Raw genomic sequence first — 24,191 nt, 5'->3', positions numbered from 1 at the left:
CATAAGTGAACTTTGCCGCTGTACAGTCTTTTTATGTGGTCAACCACATCAAAAGTGGGAAAGGGTAACTGTCGCAGGACATAGTACATGTTCCTTAGTTATACACATGCACGTGCGCTGTCTCCGGTCACAGTACAAGCACTGATACACGTAATAACTATACTGACAGCCATTTAGAGTTGTTTCTGATGTTTCTGTGGCCCAGAAAAAAGAGCACATTTTTTACCCCTCCCCTTTGACTTAATCTCTCCAATTTCAAGGTCGACAGATTGGCTGGTATGCTAACCAGTGACCAGGGTTTTAACCCGCCATGGTAGCCCAGTGGCTATGGCGTCACGGTGCTGAGCTTGAGGTCGCGATGTTGATTCTGGCCACTGCAGCCATATTTCGATGGGGGCGAAATGTTAAAATGTTTGTGTACTTTGATTTAGGTGCACATTATAGAACCCCAGGTGGCAAAAATTGATTAGTTGCACCCCACTGATGGCATGCCTCATAATTAGAGTATGGTTTTGGCACATATAAGCCCCAGAACATAAATTTTTTAGACCGAAGTTTGCAAGCTTGCCCCCTTTCTTCAAGGCCCTGTAATCATTCATCGATGTATCCTTTCTGTTTTCAGTTGTGGTAGGAGAAAGAAGAATTAGTTTTGTGCTGCATGAGGCAGATGCTGAAGGAGAGTCGGAGAACAGCAGCAACAACACTGTGAATGTTCAGGAGGAGCTCATTCTTCCCGATGAGAAGCGAGGTATGTGCTCTGAAGAAAATGCTGTCTTGGGAATTTCCTCGCAAAGTCTATCATCCACTGGCCTGCTTTCTTGTGTTGTGGTCTCTTGATTGTTAAAGTGCTTGTTGCACTTACGTGCTCTTAAAGGTCCCCTCAGTAGGCCCTATGGCAAATTTTGGTTATATATGGCAAATTTTGGTTAAATTTTGGAGCGTTTTATCGTAAGAATTTTTCTAATTAGTTCAGTGTATGAGAAGTTACGAGAAATTGAAATGCTGAGTTGCCATGCTGCCAGGAGGCGAGCTTCACTGGCAATGTAGACACTCCTCTTTTGTCTTGACTGGCATCCATAAGTGACATTCCTTCCCTGCCTCCTCTTACATCACAGCCGAGGGACCGTAGCATGCTTACGTCGCGAGCCGTGCCTCCTTCTCTTCCTTTCTCGCTGTGGGCCACGCTTTCAGTTGCGGGATTGCGTGTTATGAATTGGATGATTTACTGAAGTCATATGCCATAATCGATGACATTACAGGCAGTGCATCATACGTAGAGGTATTTGTGTGTGTGGGCATTATTCTGTGGGAGGAAGCTGAGCTCCCTCGAAAGGAAAAGCACGAAGGCTTCTCTCTGAAATTTTAACCGTCTTCATACTGTGCAGCTGTTTGGTGGTTTACAATGTCTGACACTGGTGAGAGGCCCTTTCAAATATTTCGCCAAAGTGCGCTTGCTGTATTGGCCAAGTGAGGAAAACAAGCTGCCCAATTCCTCAGAATTGAAGCTGCATTGAAATGATATGTCGTACACTGTTCTCCAATCGTGTTTATCCTTTCTTGGCAACTTTTCCTCCGCATTAGTGTGGTGGCTTATGTGCATTCATTGTCATACTTGAACGTGCACTTTAACTTGAATCTGCACTTTATTGCTTTTCTTGCAGAAGGTGCTGGAGATTTCTGTTTGTGGTGCCTTGTATGGTGCTAGCTTAATGCATGTTCTTTCCAAAGCATTTAATGTTGGCTGTTGACTGAAAAATGAAGTGCGAAAAAATACACAGATGCATGGAACAGATGAGGACAAGTGCTGCTACCAATTGTTTATCTCTGTCAACACCCTATCGATTTATACACTCTTTCATGCCACTTCAAGTGAAAGTCTGAAACCGTGTTAGCTAGAACCATAGCTCATTTCAGAAGCAATCCCTTAGAAAACCTAGAACGACCTTGTGCAAAACAGTAGATGCCTCACTTATGCAAGTAGTTGAATGCTTGGTAATGAAGATGACTTCCAAAGCCAAAGGAGCCATGCTACTTGTAGGTCTGCCTAGAATTCTTGTCCCATGAAATCAACGTTGGCATCTTAGAGCTTGTGTTTGTTAAAGTTAGGCCACCATGTAGATGTGTCTTCACTGTAGCTACACAGGCTATTGCTAAAATGTAAAGGCCAGTCAGCCTTTTTTGGCAATAGGTAGCTGGCCTTTAATTTTTCGGGGCATATGGTGTGCCCCTTATAGCAAATAAAACAAAAATGAAACTGAAACCAAGGTTACGCAAAGCTGCCAGAATCGAAGGTGCATTACTCTACCGAAAAAGCTGACTTGTTCTTGAAACATTACAAGAAAACTGTCTTGATATCTTTTAGTGAAGCCTTAACTTGAGGCATGTTTACATTTTACCTGGTAGTAAAGCATGTTCTTGATCACAGGGCTTTTACAACCTTCATCTGTCATGCTCACTTCTTCTTCATTATTGCAGGCCGCCGTATTGCCCAAGGGAGGCCTCACCTGCTGCGCAGGACGGGAGGCTCCACGGCTGGCCATAATTCCAGCTTTAAGCGCTGTAGCCTCAAACTGAAAAAGCCTGGCGACCGCAAGTCCCGGGCACGGTCCTCCACATTTGCCGAAGATGAAGAGGAGGGAGGTGAGAACTTTGCAGTAGGCATGGGCACAGAAAGCTGTGCACATGCCAAATGCCCAAAGAATAGTTGAAGTAGACCATTCACACGAGACCCGACACAGTAGCTAAGTGGCTGTGAGGTTGCGCTGCTGAACTCTAGGTCACAGGTTTGATTCGGGCCATGCTGGGTGCATTGTGATGGGGGTGAAATGCAAAAATGCTGGTGTACTTACATTTAAGTGCATGTTATAGGAGCCCTGAAACACTTTTCCTGCTAATTATAGAGTGGCCTCACTTTTAAGGGACACATTTTCTTACGAATCGCATTCCTCAGAACTTTTTCGAGGCCTTCACCTATAAGTGCAGTTATCACGCTCATACCCGGCTTTCACTCTCTTTTCGTCTCTGCTAGCGCACTGAAAGCTACATAGTGGAGAAGCTGAGAGGACAAAGTACTGCTCAAAAGTAGAGTGTTGCGGCAGTGAAATAGGGTGCCTGCATGCTCTCCATTTTCTCCACTGGCACGCGGAGGAGAGCGTTGAGGTGCCCTGTGGCAAAAGGGCTTGTTGCAGCACCTTGTGGCGGCCACGATAGACTACGTTATGCAGCACACCACTGCTATCATGGAGGACGTGTGTAGACCAGCAGTGCAAAGATGAAATGATTTTTCTGTCATTTTCAGATAAGAGACATACATACATTTAATTTGTTTAACTTAAAATTAGCAACTATGTATTGCTGAGTATGCTCCCGCGATCACGAAATCAGCCAATAGTGTTGGTAGGTCCAGCTGTTTGCAATGACACTGCATAACTACATTGCGAAAACGAGAGCAAGCACCTTTTTACTATTTTTGACACAAGATCGTAAATTCCCTGCTGCATGCAGTGCAGTAATATTTGACTTGCATGTTCATAGCAGCCTGTCGATCGGCAACATTTTCTTACGAGTATGTTCAAAAAGTGTTTCAGAGCCCTTTAAGGGGGGACATGGCTTTGAAAATCAACTTCCTTATTTCTTCGTGGATTTTGATGAAAATTGGCACAAATGTTTAGAATGTCTCCCTGATGCTTCCATAAAAGTTTCAGATCGATATCTTGAGAACATCTTATGAATTTTATTAAGCAGAATTTTTCTCTCTTGGACTTTCTGGAGAGCCTGGAGAACTTAAATTAGTGATAGAAGGCTTGTTAAGGAAACCTAAGTGACCAAAATTAATTTGTAATGCCCCCCCCTTGGCATGCCTCATAATCAGATCATAGTTTTGGCATGTTAATCCCCAGGATTTCATTTCTTGTTCTTAATTTTAGGAGTAGGTAATTATTGTCTACATTATGTTACTTTCCTTCTCAAAATAATTTTTATGTAGTATTTCATCCACCTCTTCAAGTGTTTGTGTTTTTGTGCATCATTGATGCCTTACAAAACTGAAGGATTCCTGACATGAAACATTAGAACCAATTTGGCCTCATGATTCAATTTTCTTGTGTGTACTGATGGAAATGACCACATCTGAAGCCATCATTTGCCTTAAAATTGTACAATTTTGTTCTTTTTTAGATTATATGGCCACCGAGTGTTAAAGTATGATGCCTGAACACACGGCTGCTTCATGAACAATGTGACATTGTGTCAATCTGTGTGAAATCGTGCTCATTCACAAGCAGGGGTTCGAAAACCGTGCCACATGTTCAGCTGCAACATTGTATGCAAGGGCACCCCACGCACCTACAAGGCTGAATTTGAGGGCTTTTGGAACATTGGATTCAGCTTCATTTTCCTTGCGATTAGAACCAATGCTGATAAGCTGCAGGTACCATCAGAATTTGCAATGTTCTCACCCTGAATCCCTTCTGTAGTGTGGCTACTGAAGGCTACTGAACGTATCACCTATGCACAATATTTTGTTACCTCAACATTCTGATTTTGCATGGGAAACTCAACACATAGCCTATAGTCGTGTTTTTGATATGTTAGAGCAAGTTGTCAGTTGTGAATGGCCTATCAAACCAATTACTAAATAATTAGTCACTATGCTAAGTAAGCTATGACTTAAGTAACATTTAATTATTATTTTTTTCTCGGCAAGTGCACTCTCCAGGGCGAGAAATAAAAGTGAACAAGGTCTAATTTTTCTTGATGCGGAACTCTCCCCCGTGTTCTCAAATGATCCTCAACTCGAAGCCCATCCTCCAGTTCACTGTGTTGACCACAGTGTCATCCCTCGGCTGAAGATGACACTAAGCTTCTCAAGAATTACCACGGAGTTTCAGTCAAGTGCAGTGACTACTTTTGTCGAGGGGCAATGCTGCTACACACTTTTTTGAGTCGAGGTGGAGTGTTGAGATGGAGCGTTGAGTGGAGGAGCTTAAGCAACTGCTCCGGCACCTATCAGGGCAAAAACTGGGGACACTGTTAGGCCATGTTCGTTTGCAGCCTGAGATTTTCTGGGAACCTAACAGCAGTGCACAAGAGACAATGTAGTATCACTCTGCATGACGTGGAGGTTTTGTACCTTGATTGTTGATTAACAGGCTGTACTTGAGTTTGCTTTCGTATCTTCTGATGTGTGTGTTTTGTTCCTGTATGTGCAGGACAACCTTGTTGATACGATCCTGTTTTGTACGATTTCCCAGCGCCAACACTCTCGATTGAGAACACAAAATATTATCCATTACAATTACACTTCTTTTTTTAGCGGTTGATACATTTAAGAAAACGTGATCTTTTGGCACCAATGCGTAGTAGATGGCCAAACTGCGATCATACGATGAGTTTTCTAACTGCTAGATCCTATGTGAACAAGAGAAGGTGCGAGGCACACTCAATCGAGAGAAAAAAGGCGCCCACCACTGACACCTACCCCACAATATTTGCCCGTGCATGTCATATAAAAATGCCCTGTTAAGTGAAGTGCCTATACTGGTACCAGAAAATTTCCTTGCGGATTGTTGCACATCACATTCACAGCTATTGTGACAAATCCTATGACGGTAAGTATCTTCACCTATCTGTTTCACAGCACATGTGGCCTAGTGCCGTTGGAAGCATTCTGCACGCATTTAATAGGTGATAATCTAAACGCACCACCGTTCCTTGCTGCAGGCAGTGAGAAGTAAGCATCATATTTTGCTATGGTGCCATTGTATTCTGACGTTGCCCACCAGTGTGATTTTGTTTCTGTTTCCCATTGTCGTCTTAAAATTCTAGCAATAGGAAAACAACAAGGCGGGTCTCGGATGGCTGGGGCCCCATCAGTTTTACACACATCAGCTTCTTGTACTGCAATGATTCTCGCTAAGTGAGCACGTCAATACTTCTCGTCAAAATGCCCCGCATGAAGAAGCTGCTGACCGAGGCCAACTTTGAGGGGCGCCAATGTAAGCTTGTGGTGCAGCAAAAGTGACGACATGCATCTTTGGCTGCTCAGGCCCCAACTACTCGGCGTACACGAACGTTTCTGGCTATAGCAATGCCTTATATTATGTACCGTATCTACTTGCATAATGATCGCACTTTTTTGTAAATAAATTGCCACAAATTCAGGGGTGTGATCATTACGCGGGGTAAATTTCCCACGAAAAGGACTTCGTTTTCTTCATCCCGCATTTGCTGTGGGATCACAACAGGTCAACAAACAGGCGGCTACCGCTGTAACAGTTCGGGACACCAAAACAAAAATGGCAGCTGGCGGAGCAAGGCGAACCCGCCGAACGCGAATTTTTTTCTTTTCATGAGTACATTATGGGCATTGAAACAGCTTCTTCCGTATCAGTAATGAATAATATTGTAAATATCGGCAAGTATGTGGCAATAATGTAGCCATGCCCACTTTGAGGGGACAGAAACAGAGATGGCCGTGCTTAGCTGCCAGTGACATAGAAACACATGGTGGGTATGCTGTGGAAACTGCGGCATTCTTCACTACTATCCTAATACGGCATGTTTCCGCTAAGGGTGGGTGAATATCTTAGCTGCGTTACAAGCGTCGGCATATGAATAGGGTACACTTCTAACGTATCAATTTAAACGTGGCTACTATCATTGCCGCTCAGGATTTGTTGTGTGCCCACAAGTGCAGACGAGAAGAATCGAAAGGGGCCTTTTTTGCTGTTGTTGTTGTTGACCACAACCAGGGGACGTATTCTGAAACGTTCCCTTCGCGAAAGTTTCGCCCTGGCCATGCCTCCGCCAACGGCGTGCGCTGATTGGAGATTTTAGCAAAACCGGAAGTTAAACAGCGCCATATAGTAGTTCCGGCCTATGTCATTTTAACGTCATGGTGCCGACGGGTGCTCTCGACAAGTATTGAATAAATGAACATGTCTTTTGGCATCTCGTGGCGTTCGGTTGGTGGTGGAGTGTAGTAGAGATAAGATAGGTGGTAGTTTATAGTAGCCTTTTTGGTGGCGTTTTACATGCGTTGTTTTGCAACTATGTTTGTTGATTCATATAAAGTAAAACATTGCACACCTCCTTATTCAATTTGTTTTACCTAAAGAGGCCGTAAGCAAACGTAGTCAGCGTGCAGAACCAGTACTGCGGCCACTACACTCGAAAACAACACACCCGAGCCGCTCTGCACTCGCCGGGCGTGATCTCTCATGCGATGTGAAGCGTTTGAGAGCGCGCGTTGGTAGTGCACGCTGACGTCATGGGTAAGCAGTCGCTTGGCTTATTGAATGTGACTTTCGCGGTGGCGAAACTTTCGTGGAAGGCGAACGTTTCAGAATACGGCCCCATTATAAAGCCTACAAATAAAGCCAAGGCAGATTTGATTATAGCTTTTTTTTTTTTCATGGAAGTGTGGAAAGTGATGAAAGGAATAAAATGGGGCAACTGCTTAAGAATATTTGGTGCGTGCAGACTGATTGGTATGTCTTGAAGAGTCATTCGCGTAGCATTCGCGTAGCATTCGACAGCATTCGACAGCATTCGACAGCATTCGACAGCATTCAACAGATGGTAAGCACGATCATCATTAGCTAGACTTGGCACAGGACATATCCCTGCGGCAAGTTCGGGGTGCGATCATTACACGGGAAAGAAAAAAAATCGAGTTTTGACGACAAAATTCAGGGGTGCAATCATTACGCGAGTGCGATCATTATGCAAGTAAATACGATATGTGTCGGTACAGTTGAGTCTGCCAAATTCTTTTGTGACTTCGGATGATACGTTTTCCCAGTTAATACATTTTTTGTCGTTTTCTTACAGAATGTATGAACAAGGTTTTACTGTACACCAGATGCTTTCTAAATAAAATTCAACTGCGAGTCAGCACATGTGTTGTGTCTTCCACTGTCTTTTGTCTCGTGTGCGCTGATAACGAGTTCCACAAATGTACCATCTCCTCCAGCTATTGATTCTTCAGCTGAGATTTTCTGTTGAAGGGAGATGACTATGGTGAATGCAGGTTTACGCAGAACGGAGAGCATAAAGTCCCGGCGCAAGGTGAGCGCGGTCTCGGACCGCAGTGACACGAGCGAGCGGGCAGACGTGAGTGGGGAGGAGTCGCCTGGCGTGCTCAGCGACGAGCCGGCACCAGAGAGCCCCGTGGACCTGCTGGACGCAGACGACGCCACCGTCATCGCCACCCACATGCCCTGGCTCAAGGTGCTACATATTTCCACTTCATTATAACTTGTTCTTGGGCTAGTTGGTTAATACATGGGGAAGCCATCGTAGCGCAAATAAAACAGACATCACCTTCTTTCCACTTTTGGGCAGCAGCGTGTGTGTGGTTATTTGCCAGGGGCAGCACTTGTCTCATACCAGCTTCCATGGCAGCTTCTCTGGCTCACCTTTGCAATGCGTTTGCCACTCAGCACCTTTAAGTTCACTATCATTTGAGGTGAAGGGTTCCATCAGCTGCAGCATTGTTCTAAATCATCAATCAGTTTCAGTCATCTGTATGCTCCATGCAAAATCACAAACTTATAAGGAAAGTTTAGACTCCAGCTTTCCCTCATTGAATTCACAAATGAGGCCATTCATCCTCTATTTACCCCCCTTTGGTACTTGTTTCCTAGTGGCATAGATTTATAAAGAATGTATGATTTTTTTTTTATTCATTAAGCTGCTGCTAGCTAGGGCAAAGCCCAAAATTGCATGGCCTAGTTCATTTTTTAAATTTGAAAACCATTTTTTCTTATTTATTTAGCTCTGGAAGAGACCTTATTACAAGTTTTAGATAAAATTTAGTGGAAATTTGCATCAGAACTACGTTTCTTTTTTCATTTTATTATTCTACACCACATTGGCATATAATGTACCACTATTAAATTATTTCCTGTGCTTAATATGTTGCACATTACCAGGGGGGGGGGGGGTGAGGGCAGACATACTTATATGTATTAAAGTTTGTATGCCAAGAAACACTGGCCCAGTTTTAAAGGATGACAGATGCAAGTGTCTGTGTTAGTATGTAGGTTGCAGGTTACATTGTGCAACCAGTTTGTACTTTTCACATTCCAGTGATCAATAAGTATAATGGTCAATTGCTTGCCACATTCTACCAAGCCATCATTCTACCAGTAATCAGTAACAACCAGTAAGTGCTTGCCATATTCCAGCTTCAAACAGGGCAATACCCATCAAGCTTTCCTTGAGCAGCTGTGTAGTTTGCTATTGTACATGACTGCTATATAACAAGGAAAAATAAAACATTATCAATTGCTCTTGTGTACAAACAACTGCAGCGCTAACTAATTTATTTATTTATTTATTTATTTATTTATTCTTTGTGGCAAATTGCTGTTTTCAGGTCATCGTCCAACTCTGCGGCACCTTGCACTTTACCTGCACGCACCAGCAGTTTTGCCATCACACCTGCTACAGGAGGCAAATGAGGGCCTGCAATCGGCTTGCAAAGAGTGTCCGAAAGGTAGCTTGCGTCAGAACTGTAGTTGCAGTTAATAACAGCAATTACATCAGCAAGGTTCTGCAAGAAATGTTTGTTCAGTGATAATTTTCAGTGCTTACAACAGGTTTGCACATTGCCAGTGCTTTCCTTTGATAATTTGTTATTTGCAGGTTTATGGAGATGACTTTGGACTTATCCAAGATATGGGCAAGCAACAGGAAGATAAAGAGGGTGGAAAAAAGGACAAGAAGTTCAAGAAGGTGAAGGCTGCGCTTGTATGCATTTGTATGCAGTGTTTGTGTGTGCACTTAGTCCTCATCTGATTTAGCACTGTTTGTACAATATGTATTCAAGGAGTCAGTTTGTTCTTATTTTTTTTCCTATTGAACAGTTTAATCTGTCAGTTGATCAAAGGATCATCTGTGTGCAGGAAAAGTTACTTAAGAAATATTTTTACCAATATCCTAGAGGCTTGTTGTCGATCCACGTCTAGTGATCTCTATGGAAGATAGAGGCAGCAATACAAACTGACACATGTAATGTATTCAGTGCTGCAGATCACATGGTCCCCCATGTAGCTAGCCAAATAAGGCAAAATGGGACATCCAGAAATAGTATGTGCTAGGCACACTATTCTTCTTAGCAAAAGAAATAGATTTATTTGTTGGATTATGATTCCAAGCATTATGTGTGTGAACTGGCGTTTCAAATTTTGGTCCCCTGAAATTCAGTTTTATGAAATTCATGTGTCATCGTGCACATTATAAAAATTTGACAAATTTAAGTCAAGTGAAGAATATGAAAGTACCATATTGCTTTTATTCTGACTTCTATGTGGTCAGTGCTTGACACTTTGAAGAAATTATTGTATTCACTAAATCACACTTTAGTGTTATAAATCACTTCTACAAGACAAGTTTCCATTCAGCTCTCAGTTTTATCAATCTTCATCTGGTTGTGTACACTGGCCATCCCTCATAATATCTGTTTGACGAGGCTTTCATGTGATAACATATCTTGGTGCTCGTTTTTACTATATTTTAGTGATATTGGTGCTTTGTTTATTGGTATTTGATTCAAGTTAACCACTGTAGTTTTACAATATTGCGGGCTCTACACAACTACGGGGAATGGTCAGCCAGTCACTTGTAGATGGCAGTGTCTCTGCAGCTAAAAAGCGCAACAGAATGGGTTTTTGTTTTATTATGTGTAAGGTTCTAGCTTTCTGTTTAAACAAAAATCTACAAATTATTAATCAATGGTGTAAGTGGGGGGGGGGGGGCCTCAGCAAGGAAGCTTTAATCCATGGCTTGTGCGTACAGATTATCACAGGGCCGAGCTCTCCGTTGAAACGCAAGGCGAGCCTGGCGCACAATCTGGAGAAACTGGAGAAGGCACTGGATGGGGCACGCTCGCTGCACAGCAGTGCTACCTGTCTGGTTCACGACGTCGAAGGTGGCCTGCCACCCGAGACAAAGCCTCAGTCTCTCCCCCAGTCTGGCAAAGGCAAGGGCACCACTCCAGCCAAGGAGGAACATCCCATGCTCAAATATCTCAAGACACAGGTGCTGACCACGTAGCTGTGGGAACAGCTTTTCTTTGCAACCTTTTATTGTAGTTGGGCTAATTTAAACATCTGGAAGTCACTGTAACTGTCAACCCAAAATCCACTGGAAATACTCGGTGGCTATGGCGTTCTGCTGCGTACGAGGTCACAGGTTCAATACTTACCGTATTTTTCTGTGTGTAACCCACCACCGCATATAACCCGCACCCCAATTACAACAGCGCCAAAAAAAAGAAAAAAAGAAAAAAAGAAAAAAAAAATGCGCGCATAGCTCGCGGGAACAACCGCATACAACACTAAAATACTTGCAAATAGTCTTCGTTCACGGATGCACGACTCGTCCACGTCGTAGCTTCGGCCAGTGGCTCTTTCCCTCCCGCTTCTGCAATGCTTATAAAGCTGGATTCACACAACGGACATGATCACGAATGAATCAGTCACGTGACATGTGACCTGATTTGGATCAATTCACAGCTAGCAGTCACACGACAAAGGTTGACAGCATGGATGGAGCAACCTTCGCATGGACAATGGCGACGCAGCAAACGCGACTGAGCCATACGTATCGCAAAGCGTTTCGCGTAGACCGAGGGAGCACCACGGGCACGTGTGACATACTTATGATCACATGGCACGCAATCCGCAAGCTCAAATCGGGATTCACTCTGTCGTGTGAAAGCTTTATCATCAGTTTCTGCTGCTCTAGGATGGCCGCTGGGAGCAGCTCATCGTCCGTCTGAATTCTAGTTTGCTGGCGCCGCGTGCACTATTTGCCAACTACTAATCCTAAAATTCAGATCCGTAAAGAGAAAGAGAATGGGCGACGATGAAGGGAAGAAGGGAGCATCAACATGCAGGGGTGGGGAGAGGGTAGTGTCCCCTAGGAGATAACGAAACTGAATAACGAAAAACCTTGCTTAGAAGTGGCTTCACGGCAGAGCGACGCGCGCGGCCGTGAAGCCACACTTCTAAGCAAAATTCACATATAACTCGCACCCCAACTTCACTGTTAAATTTTTCGCATTTTTGTTGAAATTTATATGTGCAAAAATATAGTAGTTGCCGTGGCCACATTATGACGAATCTTACTGCGAAACACTTTTGTACTTAAATTTAGGTACATGTTAAAGAACCTCAAGTGGTCAAAATTAATCTGGAGCCCTCTACTTCTGCACCTATCATAGCCGAGGTGTTGCTTTGGGGCACTAAACCCTATTATTATCAACTATCAAACTAAATCAGAGATTTCATGTTCCCAGCATGCATGCCTCATCATTTCATTGTCTTTTCTCGGGCACAAACAAAGCATCTAAAGCACCAAACCCCATTGAAAATTTTGGTTATACATAGGAAGTTCTATGTCACCGCCTAGGAAGTATTTTACCAAAATAATTTTTATGATTCGTTCATTTTTAAAGATAGAAGAAATTGAAACCTTGTGTCTTTATGCAGCCAGGAGGCAAGCTTCACTGCCAACACTGACACACATTCCCTTTGACTCGACTAGCATCAACAAGCGACATTCTGTCACTGCCTATTTGCATACCAGAGCTGAATGGCCTCATCACGTATATGGCATAAGCCTCACCTTCTTTTTTTTTTTCTTCTCTTCCTTTTTTGCTGCACAGAGTGCTTGCAGTGACTGCATTATGTGTTCTGTATCAGATGAGTACTAAGTCATGTGCCATAGTTGGTGATGTTCCAGGTAGTGCGTCTTAGGTAGAGGTATTTGTGCATGTGATCTGGAATCTGTGGCCAGAAGCGGAGCTTTCTGCAGTGGGCGCGTGTGCTTTTGTCTGAAATTTCAGCTCTTTTCACTGCGTATCTCTTTGATACTTTGCAGACAGGATTGTCAGCTTGTGATCTATGCACCATACTTGTCTGTTTGTAATGCCCAAACCTGATGAGGGGCTCTTTAATCGTGGCCCTCTCTTTGAAATGTACATGCACCTCACAGAGCAGGCTCTGTGGTTGCGTGATGTCTTCTCGTGTGCTCACCGGCATGTACTCATAGTGCCTTGTGTATATGAGGCAAAATGTCTCAAGGAATTGTTGACATCGTAATGTGAAGTCGGTGTTTTCTTTTTCCATCATGTGAAGTTCTGTTTTTTGGAACATTTTCACACTAAATTTAACACTGGAAATGTTCCTGTGAAAGGCAGTTTAATTCATTTTTTCAGAGTATTGCAAAACTAATTTATTAGCTGATTTTTTAAAAGAATGTTTGTGAACATTGTGATTCACATTTAATTCTTAGGTTGAAGCTGTCTTTCCTCCTTCAGAAGCAATAAGTTGTCCTAAAGCCATGACTTATTAAATGATATTCTTGTTTGCTGATGTCATGGCTAACCAGGCATCATCATGGTAATTCTTCTACTCCTTGTAATAGTACAGCAAACTTTACCAAAATTTACTTTTCTTCTCGTGATTTATCGAATGAAACAACTGCATCTGATATTTTGAATCAGCAATGATTACACCTAACAAATTTGTACTTGGTTGTATACTATTTCCTTTATCAGCTTCTTCTTGTTTATATTGTTTAGTGTTTCAGTGGTTGCTGATATTTTTGTCTTCTTACTACCAATCTTACATAGGCCTGCTTTGGTCTGCACTATTTTGTAAATAAATAGTAAACTTGAGGCACTTCTGAACTTGCCTAATTTCTTTCTCTATGCTCAGCAACCTCTTCTTTTTTTTTTTTTGCATCACTTACAGAAGTTGGTCTCTTAGTGATGTGGACAAGTAATAGGCATAGTTGGCACATGCTTACACAAAATAAAAGCAGGTTTTTAGGCTGTAAATGTTTGTGGGGAGTATGAGTGCCTCTATCTCACTCTCTCTTTTGTATTTAACTGCATCACAAAAGGGGACTTGATGACATGAAACCACTTCTGTATCTGCTTGAATTTCAGGTGATGAGCCTGTTTCACAGTCCTTTGTCGATGCTTATAAAGGGCACTGTTGTGGCGACCGAAGAAACTTTCATTGAAGCAATGCCCATTGCCTGGGAGCTGCTTCTAGAGAATGACCAACAACTGAGTGCTGTGGCAGGTACTTGTTTTGCGTGTTATCTTTCTCTCTTTTGTTTAATTTGCACTTTACTCATTTTATCACACTACTACACAGATCTGGATGTTGCCACGAGTGTCACATAAAGTGCAAGTGGTTGAGTGTGTGTTCGAAGGTACACTCTTCCTGCCAGTAAATTTTGCAGAAAGATGTGCATGTCCAATTCACATGAACTGTGTGAGGATGCACTCGCTATGCAGCACTTTTGCTGATACTATATTGTTCAATGGTTGTTTTGCTTCTCCTGCACTGTAGCACTACATGTGTTTTGTCCACCATTGCCACCCATGCAACAGAATATTGTGGTGGGTGATACCATCGCAGCCAGCAATGGTAGCACACTGCTTGTGTGTTGAGTGTAAACGGAATAGTACATGATGCATTCCAGCAGTGTGGGGTCGTGAGAAGCACTTAAAAGATACCAGTGAAAATATTGCAATAAGGCATGCATCCTCAAATTCTACCTGTCAACTTAAAGTGTGTACCTGCCTGTGAACATACGACTAGAAGATGCTGCAGTGTGTATGTTAAGCCATACCGTTCACTTTTAATTTGACACTGGCAGTACTTTGCTAAAAGTGGCTATTTTCTTTGCCAAAATTCCGAATTCAGTCCTAAGGAATGGGAATCGATTTGTTTTCTTAGTTTTATCAGTTGCTGTCATCAGTTATTACGATTCATTATGACTTCAGGGGCTGTAGTTCCTATTAATTGCTTTCATTGATGATGTCCTTGCTTGACAAAATATACATCATTGTGCCTCATTGTAACAGTAAATACTCACTAATATTTTGCTTTTGCATGCATAGCCTTACAGCATTACATCAAAATGGATAGTCCTGGTGGTAGCTAAATGAGAATACAGGCACATTGGTTGCTGATTGTGACTATGTACTAATATTAGAAAAAGAGAGTCTGCCTCTCACTTTAAGCTGTTGTGTCTTTTATTTGCAGCTGTTGTATTTATCCTTGCTGCTGTGAAGGCTCCTGAGCATGCGTCAGAGCTCTTAAGTCGAGAACTTAAGAGTGAAGACACAACCCAGAAGACCAATGCCCTTCTGAGGTATGAAGAACTCACAGAGGAAATAGTGTAAACTCTGGTGTCAAGGGGGATGCGAGTTGTATGGTGCTATGTGATAGGCTGTTAGGAAATGCATAAGGATTGAAAGTTTGGACCTGCTGTTGTGGCTCACTTTAGATGGCCTTATTTTATTGACAATACCTGAAAAGTCCCACAGAATGAGGTTTTACATGAGGGGTGGATAATATAAGGCTAGTAAAATAATGATTCAGTGGTAGTCTTGAAGCATACATGATTGCTGTGCTGGATGACCTGCATAGGAAGATCATTCCAGTCTTTGGCTGTGTATGCGAAAAAGAAAGTATGTGGGGGTTTATCGCTTTGTGGTGAGAAATGGACATCTGACAGGTTGGCATGGTGACAGGGCTATTAGCTGGCAAAACCTGATAATATTTATTAAAAAAAAAAGATGCAGCATAGATATTTTATAACATGTTTTAAATCATGGTAGACCAGCTGTGGCCTTTAAATCCATGACACTTGTTTAGTTAAGAGTATTGTGAGTAGATAAGTCTGACAACATGATTTTTCATGGATTTGAAAGTGTTAATCTGGCTAGATTGATACAGATTGCAGGTTGGACACGCCATATTAGTGCCATAGTGCATTGCCATCGTAGTAAAAAAAAAAAAAGCATGCATAAACATTCTGGCACAGATGAGAAAATCCTGGGTGGTTTAACTGCTGCAGTGCTCCTATAAAAGATTGGTAAATAATAATGCTTATATAGTGCATCAGCTATGAAGATATTTGTGCTGCTACAGAAGTATGGAAAAACTTTGTCTAGTTCAGCTGTGCTCTGATTTTCACAGTGCTCTGATTGATCAACATCAACCTGAAATTCATCTACTTGGTTCATAGAAGTGTTGTTAAATGGAATTATGCCCGTAACATTTGTCAGTGAATGTACGGTTCTAAAACATAAAAAATAATTCTGGCGCTGCTATACATAAGGAAAGCCAGAAGGAACTTAAAAATGTGCATATGCTTGGTCATTAAGAAATTGTAATTATGAAAATTTTCGTTTAGCAGTCTAATAAACTGACTGATTATGAAGGTTTTTAATTATATTAAAATAAGTGGCCGTAAATCTGAGGGTAAAAGTGCCATATAATATGGTACACATTGTGTAAAAAAGTGCCTCTTATGAGAAGGCTTCATAACGAATGAAATTCTTGGACAGGTTTACTTTATTGTTCAAGTGGAAGCTACTTGTAGAATTTTTATTGCAGAATACAGTAGTGTAGCAGTACACAATTTTTGCAGATATCACTATGCTCTACAAAAGCATTTAGGTGTTCTTCATGTTGTTGGAAATGACCATTAGTGTGTCGTGTGCATTTTAGCATTCCAGCATCCTATCGTGCTAGAGATATACACACGTATATATTGTAGAAAGCCCTAGTCTAATGTGAACTGTGAGAAAAGTTTACAGAAATGTATGCTTGTGTGTGATCAGCTGACAGGTTTGTTGCTGAGTGGTGGTGTAGGTGAGGCAGGTGAATGAGTCAGTCTCAAATACACATTTTTCACAACCTCTCACATTGACACCCTCATTTTTTAAAAATTTTATTTGTTAACAGGCAATATTATGTAATGTAAAACGTCTGTTTCGCTAGAACTTTGAATGGAGCAGAGAGAGTTTTCTGGATATAATAGCTATGCAACTGCACTTTTTGAGAACTGCTGCATTGTCTCTTCAGGTTCCAGGCACTTTGGAAATTCCGTTATCAATGCTGGCTGAGGATGGAAGAAGCTGCACACTTAGTTTTCAAGGTAATTGATAAGTATTTGGGAATCAGCATTATCATCTATGCATTTGCATTTAGGTAGGTATTGTGTGCATTCTTTTGTTATGGTGCAAGTATAACCATTCATCGGGCCATACTAGCTCTGGTGCAACTCTTCTTTTACACTTTCTGCATGTGCCCATTGTCATTAAGCTTGGCGTAGGTATAACTTCACAATACAGTGCAGAACACGACTAGGCATGAACAAATAAATTGGCTACGAAAAATGCTGTGTGTTGCCAGTTGTGTTCTGCATTGTCGTGAAGTTGTCCCATTGTCATCGTTATCTGTATTCTCACACTGGACTACATTGCATTGCTTAGTATAGGTAGTTGCATGGGAGTAGGGTTTGTCGAGTATGTACAACTAAATTACAGGCCATTAAGTGTGATATAAGGAAATTGTTGTTTTCACACAGTGTTGCAGCATTCAGTAGTGTTGCCTGGCATCTACACAACTTGCACTGAATGGGGTGTTGCCGTAATTGCCACTTCAAAAGTTGCTTTAGAAGCAAGTGTGTCTGGACCCCTTATTACATGCTTACACTTATGTGTGAAGCCTTTAATAAGTGGGGCCTGTCGGCTTAACAGTACCACAAACAGGGCAATAATTTGCTTGTCTCACTTTGCTTAGTTGAATTTTCATTTTAGACACACTTTGCTTTATTGCAATAGAAACAGCTGAGCTTTGTTTATGTCCTTCACTGTAGTGGGGAAAAGACAGCCAAGAATAATGTCCAAGATGATGAACCATTGTGGGAGGCGGCGCGAAGAGGTAGCTGCCGTAGCTACGGGTTATTTAGGCCATCGCGCAGTGGGACCTTGGGAGTGGCTGACACCACGGCCCCTCGGGTCAAGTATGCTAGCGTGTTCTATTCTCGTGCTACCTGCACGTGAGCTGATCTTCATCGCCTGCTTTGGAGGTGATAATCACACTGCTACAGGGCCCCTCTCTTGGTGCGAAGCGCGATTGAAATAAAGTTCAGTGGTAAAGCACAGGTAAAGTGTGCAGATGGTGTCAACGTTGGTGGTATTGAGTTCACGCATTCCGAGAGAGATGTGCCAGGCAGAACTGGCAGCATAGGTTGTGAGTGAGGCACAGCAACAGTGATACCATAGTGCGAAATTGCGACCTGTCGCAGGCTCTCGTAGATGCCCGATCTTCTAGAAGTCGGAGCTCCAAAAGTAGACCATCTGGCAGCTTGGGACTTGCATGGACATAGCGCAAGTGTTGGTCATCCATGTTGTTGACTTAGAAGTGATTATCGAGCTGAAGAAACCAGATGGCAGAGCTGCTCCTACAAAAATACAGTAGGCCATGCATCTGTGGAAGGTGTGAGCACAAACATCAGAGGGCTTGACATCAGAAGGCTTGCCTGCTGCTGCATGCGGTGAAATCTTGAATGCTGATAGCATCAGGGTTGTAGTGGTTGCTGAATGAATCGTGAAGGTTGTGCTTGTGGCATCGCCATGCCTGCGAGAGTAAAATTTGTGCTTAGTGGAGCCGGTGGGAGAGCTTCTGTATCAGTGGTGAGTGAGGTGCCCCCGAACAGAAAGCAAACTGCTTCCGGGAACGTCCAAGAAAGGAGAGTGGCGGCCTGTGGAACGGCCAAAAGCGCTTACATTTGACCCAGTGAGTTCCTTGGAAAGGGTCATTGCTCAGCTGCCTTTGAGCTGGTGAGGAGGCTCACAAACTGAGTAAAGGTCTGATGCTGGGGCCAGCGCATGCTGATGATCGGCATTGGTGGATGCAGGTGATATGGGACGACAAGACGTGGAATCACGCGACGATTCTAATGGCGAAAGTGGTTGTGACTCGATGCTCAAGGTGATATAGTGAGCAAGGACGGCTGCCTGCAAGTTGTCGTAGAAGTCGGGGTCGGGGCGGCAGCCAGAGCCTGGAACGCAGCCGAGGCCTGGTACCTTGTTGAGAAGGAAGTGGCTGTCCAGCTAGATGAACCAGATGTTCTGCATGTCGATGTGGAATTTCCGGATGCTGTACAACAGTGGGATGTCTGCTGGACTGCATGAGACCACATCACTTGCCTTGGTAGAGTCAGGTGCGCTGATGCTGGCATGGTTGGGCTCGGTCGTCTGGGTTTCCAATTTGAGGAAAGGCTGCGCGAAGAGGTAGCTGCTGTAGCCTCAATTTATTTAGGCTGGCCAGCCATGGTGCAGCGAGATCTTGGGAGCAAAGGACACTGCGGCCGCTCAGGTCGAGCGCGCTAGCTTGTTCTATTCTTGCGATATGTGCACGTGAGCCCATCTTCTTCGCCTGCATTGGAGGCAACAGTCGTGCCGGTACACCATGCATGTACACTTTGATTGTGTACATTTTTTTTTGTCTGAAAGCTACAGCTGTACTCTCATTTAAGTAAGGCACCTGTGCGAGCTTCATCTTTTGAAACCTGAAATGCCTTCAGTCTATCACAAGTTCCAAAGTGCATGTTGGAACGAAGCTTAGGTTGCATGGCCTTATGCAAGACAGACCATTTAGGGGCTCAAATTCAGCCATCAATTGTGCAGCTTTACCGTGAGTCTTTACATAACAGCAGTTATAGTTCTGTTACATGGTTTTCAGGTTTCGTGTGCACATGTAGTCAATACCAATGCACTTGGAATTGGCCCGGTGCTTTTGTGAAAGTGTGCAGGATGAGAAGATTTTAGATTGTAGGTGCATTTTTGATGCAAAATTGTTCCTTGTGTACATTATACTTCCTATATATGAAGTATAATATATAAGTATATAATATAATATAGTTCCTATAGGAATGAAAAATATATTCTGTTAACGGTGCGCAGGAAGCCACAGTGGAAACAGCTGTTTCATATCATAGCACACTGAACTGCTGCAGATTTATCTATCCTCACGTAATTGCACAGCATTAGGGAGTAAAGCAGGTACTTACAACTTTAAAACTGATGGTAGCGCTAAAAAGGACGAACACACGGTGAAAAGACGACACGACGTCCCTTTTAGTGCTACCACCAGTTTTATAGAATGCATGACCAACTAACCCAGCACCAAATTTTATTGCAGCTACTTACAGATTACATCATTTTTCTTTGTTTCTTTATTTCAGTACATGAGAAAACCTCATTCTTGTTAAGTTTTGTGAAGTGAGGAAAGTGTATCTGTTGCAGGAAAATGGCAGTCTCAAGTGAAAAGAACCTCAAAGAAATGCTAAAGGCTGGTTAGTTGGAGTGACAGGTCACGCTGTGGAAAATTTGTTACATTTTTTTTTGTGCCAAGTGATTAGTTAGTCACCAAGCAAATTGTTGTTTTCCTAAATTTAATCAGGTATAATCCCTGTTTTAATTGATGTTAGGTATACTTTTTAGGGATGTGCGAATATTTGAAAACATTGAATATTATCGAATATTGTATTTTTAATATTCGTATTCGATTCGAAAACTAGGTATTTGAAAAATTTTCAATATTCGATTGGATACGGATATTCGAAACAGATTGAATATATTGCTGGCTGTGCAGCAGCAAGCATGGTTCTTAGTGTTTATTTCTATTTAATCTAAGAAAGTGTGTCTGATTTTGTGTTGAATTTTGCGATAATTTAATGCTGCTAATGAAATTTCGCTTGTAAAAACATGCTTAGCCACTGGACGGCTAAGCATTGCAGTAAAGCCAGCCTCTTAGTAGCAAAAGGTGCGTGTTTGTGAACAGCGAAGGTGCACTCTTTTGCAGGTTCCACCCCAAATCCTGAGCTCATTGCTTGGCATCAAATGCGATGAGTGATGGCTGGTACAGGGTCAGATGCCTCTGAGTTTGCGGGAAATTTCTGTGGTTTAATAAGGCACAGGTTGGCGAGAACAGACAACCAGCAGATTTTCAAAAGCTAACATGAGCCAAATACACAATATTTTAGTATAAAGGCTTACTAATTTAATTTATTTTATCAGTGACAATGTAGTTTTGTGTTCCAACATATTCATATGAACCAACTTGCTAATAAATGCATGTACATATCATTATTCAATATTCGATTCAATATTCAGTTCATATTTTAAAAGTTTGAATTTCGCACACCCCTAATATTTATTCTTTGCCACCCAGTTATCATGAACATGAAGATGCAATCAACATAATCATTATAAGACACAGTATAAGAAGCATCAAATGTGTTTCTACACATCTAAAAAGATCTAACAAACCGATTTTGGATTAGGTTTGCTTTGATTAAGAATGGTGGGCTTCCTTTTACAAACATCTTTAATTTATGCTGCCTGAGCTCTAAGCCAGCCAAGAGATATTCTTTCTTGTTTTTTTTAAGCAATAGCTTTCTTTGGCTCATCTGCCCACTTTGCGATTTGTTAGTTTCTGGGCGTTTACTGCCAGCTTGGGACACTTGATGTCACTTGGTGCTTCTAAGCACTGAATGAAAGTACTAGACATGGGGCCTATATAATTCTTGTATGGCGACCAATTATTCCCGTCTCCTGTTCTCTGTAACAAAAAATTAGTTTCCTACATAAAACCTGAACATATAATTTTGGCTTACAGATATCTCTAAAGCACACCAATCTGGAATGGTGAATTTACTTTACATTCTTTGATTTAGCCACTCAGTATGTGTCATTGGGTGTGTGCCCGTTCTTGGCCACTCCTCCAGAATGGACATGTCTTCTGGGCATGTCCTACAATTCGGACATAAAACTCATAAACCCAAACTAAACCAGTCTTTATATAGCATCACATAGGCATCGCCAATAAACAAAGCATTGCTTCTTACTGATTCCAACACGTAACCGCATGCAGTATCAACAGGGTTGGATTGAACAGGTTTTGGAAGAATGAAAAGGAGGCATGAACATTTAACAAAAGCTATTGTGAAAACGACAAACATGTACATATGAAAATATGTAATACGTATATATGTTTCATGAAAGAAAATATTTGACATCCATTCATATGTAGCATGAAGCTACAAAGGAAACCCATGTGGGTTTCTCAGAAACAAAGCTTCATAGTTGAAGAAAAATTAGTCCTGGTCCAGGATTCAAACCCGGGGCTAATGCCTTTTCGGGGTGGTCGCTGTACCGTCTGATCTAACAAGGAGGCTAGCAGATTGCAGCGCGAGGGGGAATTAATCGACAACTCGAAGCAGAAGGACACTGAATATGGCAAATCAGTTCTGCAAGCTTCTGCAAAGCAGAGGAAGGTCCATGAAAGGAAAAATTGACATCTACCTGTATGTATCCCGTAGCTACAAGGGAAACCCACACAGGCTTCTCAGAAACAAAGCTTTGTAGTTGGAAGAAAAATTCGTCCTGGTACAGTACCAATTTTTCTTCAACTACAAAGCTTTGTTTCTGAGAAACCCGTGTGGGTTTCCTTCGTAGCTTCGTGCTATACACAGGTGGATGTCAGTTCTTCTTTTCATGAACCTTCCTCCACCTTGCGTAAGTCCGAGGAACTGATTTGCTTTATATATGTGTGTACGTGTGCGCGTTGCTACATAGCATGATATGCGGAGAGATGCTTACAAAGATATCAACCCAATGTTGGTTTCACCGAACTTTCTAAATTTGCCTTGTGTGCTTTTGCAGACCAAGTTATTTAGGTCGCATGCATACTAAATCATTTCTGTTACATTTTCCTTGGGTAATTGCAGGTGCCACCTCCGACCATTGAGTTCACCCTTCCCAGCCCACGCATTGCCCTTGACTGTGCACCTGTGGCTGATCCTCCCTGGATGCCTCAAGTTAAGACTAAAGTGGAAGAAGTCACCATCAATCAGGACCAATCTGTAAGGGGATGCACATAAATTGAATATGGTGGTCTTGAATTGATATTGCAGTTTTTTTTCTTTAATGGCTAAATTTGGTAGTTTGAACTCTTTTGTTTGAAGTTTAACTGCACTCATCCTTAGTAAAAGCACACTGAAAAAAGTGCAATTTTCCTAAAACTGCCTGCAACTAAGCCTAGCGATGTGTCGGGATGCATCATACGCAACAGCATAAGACTTCGCCCATTGAATTGAATGGGGCACTTAGAAGAGATGCCAATGACTATTTGAGTCTCGTTGCAGTGCACTTCCAAGCAGCCTAGCTTCAGTATCTTTTGCGGTGCATAATCTTGTCACTGTTAGTTGAGCCGACCTCATCAGGGACTCCAGGAAGCACTTACTATACCGCAGGATTTCAAGGGGTATTTTTTATATTTTTGACTGTTTTGATATTTGGAGTGTTTTGAATGTTTGACTGATTTGATATTTTTGACATGGTATTTTTGACTGTTCATTTGTTGCAATAAATAAATGTCCTAGACCTCTAAACTAAGTACTGTGGGAGCAGATGTGGGAGATACGGGGTTCTCCTCCGTACTCTTGGGACAAAGGAACGACAGTACAGTAGTGCAAACAATCACAAGGGCATTTATTGCACCTTTCATAGATCAGTGCCTGCTAGCCGAGTTGCTACCCACAAAACATGCCGATGGGCGCGCGACAAATCCAGAAGTTTGACTCACCGCGACCGGAAGCGAGCGAATATGTTCGCCCCATGCTGGATCCCAACGCCTGGTCCTTCGTGTGTATGGTCACGCGAATCGTGGCGCGTTCGAGGGCGGCCACGCGAGGCGGTCTCGCAGAAGCATGGGTCGGCGCGCACGCGGGAGACGTCCCCGCCGTGCGCCGACCCGCCGGGCAAGAGGGTCGCTGCACGTGCGGCACGGCCGTCCCGCTTGCTGTCTCGAACCCAACAGCCCGAGCGCCTTGTCTCCCGACGCCCGAGTAACCCCGCAGCGGCGCGACGCTCGCGCCATCTCTCGCACCGCGCTTGTACCACTCCAACCGCCGCGGGCGCCAGGCCACGCGGCGGGCGAAGCCGCCCTGCAGGAGACGAGCCATGCGGGAAAACTAGATCGCAGGGGAGGCGTGAGAGTCACGCATCCCCACAGTACATAAAAAACAGTGACAAGCCTCAGAGCACCATAAATAACTTATTTTAACAGGTTTCCTACAGTCAGTTTCAGTTGTATAACTGGGTGTATAAAAGCTGCTAAAATAAATTATTTATGGTGCTCTGAGGCTCGTTACTACTTTATCTAGGGTTTAGGACTCTAGGACCTTTATGTAATGCAAAAGAAAAAAATAGTAGAATATATCATGTCAGTAGCCATTTAATTGGAAGGATTTACACAGCTGGTATGACTGTGAGCATATATCTTGGAGAAAGGTCAAAT

The 24,191-nt window shown here is 42.7% G+C and overlaps 1 protein-coding gene across 1 annotated transcript in view; it reads left to right on the top strand.

Annotated features, from left to right (window-relative positions):
• unc80 (unc80, NALCN channel complex subunit) overlaps positions 1-24,191 on the top strand; it is a 178,872-nt gene that overhangs the window by 77,999 nt on the left and 76,682 nt on the right. Inside the window, exons 24-33 of the mRNA XM_075681230.1 lie at positions 623-748; positions 2,476-2,640; positions 8,033-8,232; positions 9,383-9,502; positions 9,652-9,741; positions 10,804-11,046; positions 13,964-14,102; positions 15,075-15,183; positions 16,905-16,977; positions 22,621-22,755. Of these exons, the coding sequence (XP_075537345.1) occupies positions 623-748; positions 2,476-2,640; positions 8,033-8,232; positions 9,383-9,502; positions 9,652-9,741; positions 10,804-11,046; positions 13,964-14,102; positions 15,075-15,183; positions 16,905-16,977; positions 22,621-22,755 (1,400 nt within the window). The remainder of the gene's footprint in view (positions 1-622; positions 749-2,475; positions 2,641-8,032; positions 8,233-9,382; positions 9,503-9,651; positions 9,742-10,803; positions 11,047-13,963; positions 14,103-15,074; positions 15,184-16,904; positions 16,978-22,620; positions 22,756-24,191) is intronic.

This window comes from Dermacentor variabilis, chromosome 2, assembly GCF_050947875.1.
Source record: "Dermacentor variabilis isolate Ectoservices chromosome 2, ASM5094787v1, whole genome shotgun sequence".
NCBI classification, from domain to species: domain Eukaryota; kingdom Metazoa; phylum Arthropoda; class Arachnida; order Ixodida; family Ixodidae; genus Dermacentor; species Dermacentor variabilis.
The sequence above is the reverse complement of the archived record's forward strand: the minus strand, read 5'-3'. Positions and strand labels throughout refer to the sequence as shown.